Source organism: Eumetopias jubatus, unplaced genomic scaffold (assembly GCF_037043125.1).
Source record: "Eumetopias jubatus isolate StellerSeaLion01/CBP00866 unplaced genomic scaffold, mEumJub1_p1.0 scaffold_10, whole genome shotgun sequence".
Taxonomy (NCBI): Eukaryota; Metazoa; Chordata; class Mammalia; order Carnivora; family Otariidae; genus Eumetopias; species Eumetopias jubatus.
The window spans coordinates 47,991,407-47,998,434 of record NW_028274816.1 but is presented as its reverse complement, the minus strand read 5'-3'; the positions used below and the strand labels follow the sequence as shown (position 1 = coordinate 47,998,434).

The window sequence follows — 7,028 nt, the reverse complement described above, 5'->3', positions numbered from 1 at the left end:
CATAATTACTGTGAGATTCATCCATGTTGTTGTGTATATCTGTAATTCATTCCTGTTTATTGCTGCTTAATGTTTATTTGTATGAAAATACCAATTTGTTTATAAATTCACCTATTGATGAACATTGGATTATTTCTAGTTTTTGCCTGCTACAAAGAAACCTTCTATAAACATTCACGTACAAGTTTTTGTATGAATGTAAGTTTCATTTCTCAGATAGAAATATCCAACAGACCAATGGTTGGTTTGTATATTTAGTTTTTTTTTTTTTAATATTCTTTATTTGGGAGAGAGAGTGTGGGGGGCAGAGAGAGTCCCAAACAGACTCTGTGCTGAGTGCAGAGCCAGTCACAGGGCTCGATCTCATGACCCTGAGATCACGACCTGAGCCAAAACCAAGAGTTGGACACTTAACTGACTGCACCACCCAGGCACCCTGAATATTTAGTTTTATAAGTAACTGCTAAATTTTTTTTCCAGACTAAATGTGCCATCTTACACTGCTGCTAGCAATGTATGGGGGATCAGGTTTCTCTGTACCCTTGCTGGTATGTGATGTTACCACTAATTTTTGTAAATCTGAGCTACTCTGGCAGATTTGTAGTGATATCACATTGTGATTTTAATTTGCTTTACCTTGATGGCTGATGATGCTTAACATCTTTTTATGTGTTTACTTGCCATCTGTATATCTTCTTTGGTAGAAGGATGGGCATGTTTGTGTCCATTTTCTAATTGGATTTTTTAAATATTTGGTTTTGGTGCACTTTTTATATTTTTAATACAATATTGTCAGATATCTCCAAACACAGTTATATTGGGAGTTAGGGTTTCAATATATCAATTTTGTAGAACTACCTTACGATCCAGTATTCGCACCACTGGGTATTTACCCCCAAAGACAAAAACTCTAATTTAAAGGCCTCCATGCACATGTATGTTTTTTGCAGCATTATTTACAATAACCAAATTATGGAAGCAACCCAAGTGCTTGTCGATAGATGAATGGATAAAGAAATAAAGAAGATGTGGTATATATATACCACACACACACACATACTGGAATATTACTCAGCCATAAAAAAGAATGAAATCTTGCCATTTGCAACAACATGGATGGAGCTAAAGAGTATTGTGCTAAGTGAAATAAGTCAGAGAAAGACAAATACCATATGATTTCACTTATATGTGGAATTTAAGAAACAAAACAAATGAGCAAAGAAAAAAAAAAGAGGGATACAAACCAAGAAACAGATTCTAAACTATAGAGAATAAACTGGTGGTTAGCAGAGGGGAGGTGGATGGGGGTATGGGTGAAATAGGTGATGGGGATGAAGAGTACCCTTACCATGATGATCACTGAGTCATGTATAGAATTGTTGAATCATTGTATTGTACACCTGTAACTAATATAACACTATATGTTAACTATGCTGCCATTAAAAAAAAACTTAATAAAGAAAGGTATCAGTTTTGGAGGGACACAATTCAGTCCATAGCAATGCTCAAATTCACTACTCATCAGAGAAACACAAATTAAAGCAATAAGGAGCTATCACTTCTCATTCATCAAATTGACAGGAATTCATAGGATTGATGATATCGTGTGCTGCCAAGAAGGCAGAGAGTGATTCTTTCAAACACTGGGGCTGGGAGTGTGATTTGATGAAGCCTTTGCAGAAGTCATCATTGTGTTAGCCACTGAAGCGTCCAAAGCCCTTTATGCTTCAACCCTGCAATCCCACTTCTTACTGTATCCTAGAGAAATACTTGCTCATGTGAACAGAGAAGCATGCTCATGGATTTCTTTGCAGAATTGTTTGTGGCAGCCAAAAGATAGGAATAATCTTTAGATCAACAGGAAGGTCCTGGTAGTAAAATTGGCAATCCCTGATGTAGCCCACCAGGCCGTTATTTTAAAAAAGGGAGAGAAGGGGATGCCTGGGTGGCTCAGTTGGTTAAGTGTCTGCCTTCGGCTCAGGTCGTGATCCCAGGGTCCTGGGATCGAGCCCCGCACCAGACTCCTTGCTCAGTGGGGAGCCTGTTTCTCCCTCTGCCTCTGCTCATGCTCTCTCTCTCTCAAATAAATAAATAAATAGAATCTTTAAAAAAAAAAAGGAGAGAAGGTTAGGGTAGGGCTTATCTTTTGTGGGTAAGTGACTGGAAGAGGGCACAGAGGTTTTCTAGTCTGTGTCTTGTTTCAGGAGCAGGTTACATACATAGATGTGTGTTTTGTGAAAGTTTGTGGAAGTTCATTGTCATACACGTAAGAGTTGTATACTTATGCCCTTCAATAAAAACATTTTTAAAATTAGAGACCCAGTGTACTCTTGATTTAAATGAGACTCAGATTCTCAAACTGTTCATTTAAATAAGAAATCCAGTTCTATCATGGGTTATTGGAGAGTGTTTTTTGAGTGGGGAAGTATTGTTTTTCTCTTTCTAATCCACATATCCATGGGTTTCATGCTAGTAATCTCCTCCTGATTTAACAAAGAAAATTCAAAAGTATGTCTTTCTTCCAGAAAATAAGGACAGCAATTTAAGTATTGTCACAAGGATGATACAATAAATGGGTTATCAGAATTGAAGACTGTAAGAATCATAATAATAGGGCACGGTAATAATGTCACAGTCTTAGTGTCCTAAAGTTTGTTAAGTTTTCAAGAGTCAGAAATAAAATTTGCCAAGCTAGTTCATGGTGTAGAAAAAATTTGCTTTCCTGCAGCTGCTTATTCTAGTGATACTCTCCTCCTTGTCCTGCTTGGGATATTCTATCCTCCCAGGACACAGAAGGGCCTGCAGGTTTGTTCCAGGGGCTGGAATCCCATGAGCTACCATTGCAGGAAGAAAGGCAGGTCTGAGAACATGGGAATGTACCTTTTGGACCAGAAGAAGACAGAGGGAGATTATGCAGAAGTGGAATACAGGGCATTCAGTGTTGAAGATCTTCAGTACTAACAGGGAAAGATAATCACTGAGTGCTTACCACCTCGTGGTAAGCAGAGAAACCGTGTGATGTCAACGTGTGTAGACACAATGCACAGAAAGGTAACTAGAAAGAGTTATGACAAAATATTGACAGCAAATACCTTCAAGAGGGGGAAAACGATGTCTTGACCAGCCATGAGGTGAGCTCCTCCATACTCTTGGTATTGCTTGATTCTTTATGAGGATGTATTTATGTGAATGTTGTGTAAATTAGAAATCCTAAATAAAGAAATAAACAGGTTTCAAGACCCAAGGGAGGGGCGCCTGGGTGGCTTAGTCGTTAAGCGTCTGCTTTTGGCTCAGGTCATGATCCCAGAGTGCTGGGATCGAGCCCTGCATCGGGCTCCCTGCTCGGCAGGAAGCCTGCTTCTCCCTCTCCCACTCCCCCTGCTTGTGTTCCCTCTCTCGCTGTATCTCTCTCTGTCAAATAAATAAATAAAATCTTAAAAAAAGAAAAGAAAAGACCCAAGGGAAAAAGAGAATTGAAAAGTTACCTGACCTGGGGCGCCCAGGTGGGTCAGTCCGTTAAGCGTCTGCCTTCGGCTCAGGTCATGATCTCAGGGTCCTGGGATCGAGCCCCAGATTGGGCCCCCTGCTGGCAGGGAAACTGCTTCTGCCTCTCCTCCTAGCTTGTGCTCTCTCACTACCTCTCTCTCTCTCAAATAAATAAATAAAATCTTTAAAAAAAAGTTACCTACTTGACCTTGAGGAATTCTGGAGAAATGGAAACAGTTAGTGAAAAGCCACATAGATAACTGAGCAAATAAAACAAACAGTAGAGGAGGATGAGGTTGAGCAGGAGGACGAGGAACAGGAGGGGCAGAATGTGGAGGAGAAGGCGATGGAGGAGAGGGAGAGGAAAAAGTAAAGAAAAATCTGAAGGATTGCAGGTAGATGGATTCCTTGGCTGCTGAGTTAAAATATTTGTCCAGCAAGAGTATGTAATCAACATCATGGCCCAATAATGGAACATACTTATACAGGCATAATGAAATGGAAAGCCTGTAATTTGAGTTAAAAATTGTGATCTTTAGTAGTGGGGAGAGAGAAGAGTGGGTAAACTTGTTAAGTCTGCCTGTTTCATTATAGTAATTCAACTGATGATGTTTCAAGATACAGGACTATAAATTGTGTTTGGTTTTATATTTACGTGGTGGTAAAAACTATATGAATGCCTTAGAGTGGAATACAGGTTAGAGGGAGTCAGAGAGCTAAAATGGAGAAGATTGCCTGGCTTTCAAAGTTTCCTAGCACAATGTGACTTTTTTGGACCTGGCTGTTCATGCTGACATGGGCCATCTGACTCCACATGGCTTTGCAGCTGAATGTGACAGGCCCAGCTTTCTGGGCTGGTCTGGGGAGGGACAGGGATGACTGACACTCTAGACCCACTAACACAGCAGACAATCCAGCATAATCCCCTCTCCAGATACACTCATAACCTGGAGCATTGTCCCATAGGCACGTGTAATCCACACAGATACCCAGGATCATGGAGGAGAGAGACACAGCATCATGTCAGCTAAGATTAAGGTTAACTCTGGACTAAGACCTTTCTTTATTGTTTCCTTCACTCATTATTTCCTATAAACCGCCCAACAAGATGGGTCTGTTGGGCATGAATTTCAAGTAACAACCCCAGATGTCTGAGAAGTGTAACTCTGCTTTCCTGCATCTTCACTGGTTAGGGTGGATTGAGTTATGGAATAGATAGACCAGACACATGATGGTGCAACACATATTTTCTGCTCAACCATGGGAGGCAGTTGGGGAAAGAGTGACTGTTCCTAGAGTAGTTCAGAGACCAAGCCTGATGGGAGTTCTTCCTCTCTATGACATGTGGCCTTCAAATCACCATGTGTGTCACTTGGCCAGTCAGCTAGGGGAGGAAGAGTATGGAAGAGAGTGCCCATGGGGTATTTAAAGACCAGTGTGGTTTGTGGCACGCATCACTTCCGATCACATTTCATAGAGCCAAAGACAGTCTCATGGCCACACAGGGGAACCTAGGACATGCGGCTGAGTAGTGCTCCCAGGAAGAAAAGTTTAGCTTTGGTAGAGTAAGCAGTCTTTTCCACAGCGACTCAACCTTCTTTTTATTGTTAATCCCCATTCTCCTGGCTATGGAAACTTAATTCTGCTAAATCTAGAGGTTCTGGTCCGATTGGGGGTTTGTTCATGAAGTTAAGGTACCAGTAAGAATCCCTGGGTGTTTGTTGTCCATGGTGTCAGCCTAGATTTCTGTTTTCCTTCATTCTGGATGGCTCCTGTGTTATCCCTGGCTCCCCTCTGATAGTCACTCCCACCCTGGCACTTGGCATTCCTGTAGCCTCCACCACCTTTTCACCAAGCTGAGATATGGGCTTATCCTACTTGGCTGTCTAAGGCCGTTTCTTCCTAGACCTCCATACCATGCAGCATATTTTCTTTGTGATCTTGGAGCCTCTGTAGGACTTATTTGTGAAGAGGTAATACAAGTGGTATCTGGGATCTTTGACACCTCACCCCTTCCTGAGACACAGGCCTCAGGGACCTCCTTAGGGATATACTTGCATCCAATCTTTCTTTCTCCACTTCCCCTATTCCATGAATAAGGACCATTTACCTTTGACTGGGAGAGAGGTGGTCTTCATCAGCTCTTCCACTAAATCTATTGTTTATTTCTTGAAGTCTTTCCATTTTCCCCCTAACAGTTTGATTTTGGGATCTGAAAAGCTGGAGATTTCTGTTTTCCTAGAAAAAGCAGAGACAGGAAACACAGCCCCAGCAGAACACAGATGCTAGCTCAGAAACATACACCACATGCACACACATGAGAAGCCAGAACATTCCCTTCATTTTTATTCGTTTAAATAAATCTTTTTCTGAAAGAGCAGCCCAGTATCAAGGAGCTAAGCACATCCAGTGCATGAAAGTGAGGACCCCCAAGGTGGATGAAGATGGCTCTGGAGGCCAAGAGGATGTAGTATGATGTCCTTAGGCTAGTGGGTTGCTTGGATGTTGAGTTCCTTGGCTGATAGGTTTCTTGGCTAGAAGATGTCTCAGCTGTTGGTTTCTTGCATGGTGGCTGATTTGGCTGGTTAGTGTCTTGGTGGGTGGGTCCTATTTGGGGTGAACCCATGGACTACTTGGCTTGACCTTCACATAAATAGGACATAGACATAAATGACGCCTAAACCGATGAGTATGGCGAATACATCCAGCCAACCAGTTCGACCTGAGTTGATGTAAGCGTCTTCCCATTGGCTGTTCTTGTTGGCCTGCGAGGTCTGTAGGGACGGGAGCTTTAGATGTGGGCTCCTGAGTCCAGCCTTGTGACACCCTTGGGGAAGGGCTGGAGACCAATGGTCACTGAGGGGAAACCCCTACCCGGGTCCCAGGACGGAAGCAGGTGCAAGGGGCTGGTAGAGGGCAGGATGGGCCATGGCACAGGTATTGTTTTACCTTGTAACTGAAGAATACAGCTATTAATCCCAAGGGAGGGAAGAAAATTACAGCCAGGATGGTCAAACATAGGTAATTTGGGGCATAAAATGCCAGTTCTTCAGGTGTCTGTGTTTCCTCTGGCGGCTTTTCAGGGGCCCCTGCAGCCTGTGGGGCCTCTGAAGCCGGTGGGGCCCCTGCAGCCGGTGCGGCCCCTGCAGCCGGTGGGGCCCCTGCAGCCGGTGGGGTCCCTGCAGCCGGTGGGGCCCCTGCAGCCGGTGGGGCCCCTGCAGCTGGTGAGGCGCCTGCATCGGCTGGGGCGGGTTTTGGGGGCATGATCTTTCCACTCAAACAAAGACAGATCCCGAGTGTCTTGAAAACAGAGAGCCAAACCTACTATACCTCCCGGTGTTCTAACCCAAGACTCCAGCGGTTTAAGGCACTTCTTCACAATGGAGGAACCAGCACCTCAAGTCCTCATTGGCTGTCCGCATAAGGGGGCGTGGTCCCACGATTCCCTCGTTCTCCAGGACTCTGAGCCTGGAGCCAGGTTTCATCCTCTATTAGGACGTTGACTCCACCCGCCCTGATAGCGATTGGTTGGGAGCCATTGT

At 43.6% G+C, this 7,028-nt stretch overlaps 1 protein-coding gene across 1 annotated transcript; it reads right to left on the bottom strand.

The window, feature by feature from the left end:
- Positions 1-6,131: 6,131 nt before the first annotated feature.
- Positions 6,132-6,750, bottom strand: PMIS2 (PMIS2 transmembrane protein). The gene is made up of 2 exons (XM_088026932.1): positions 6,436-6,750; positions 6,132-6,260 (listed from the first exon to the last, which is right to left on the bottom strand). The coding sequence occupies exons 1-2, from the start codon at positions 6,748-6,750 to the stop codon at positions 6,132-6,134; spliced, it is 444 nt and encodes a 147-aa protein (XP_087883058.1).
- Between the last annotated feature and the right edge of the window lie 278 nt (positions 6,751-7,028).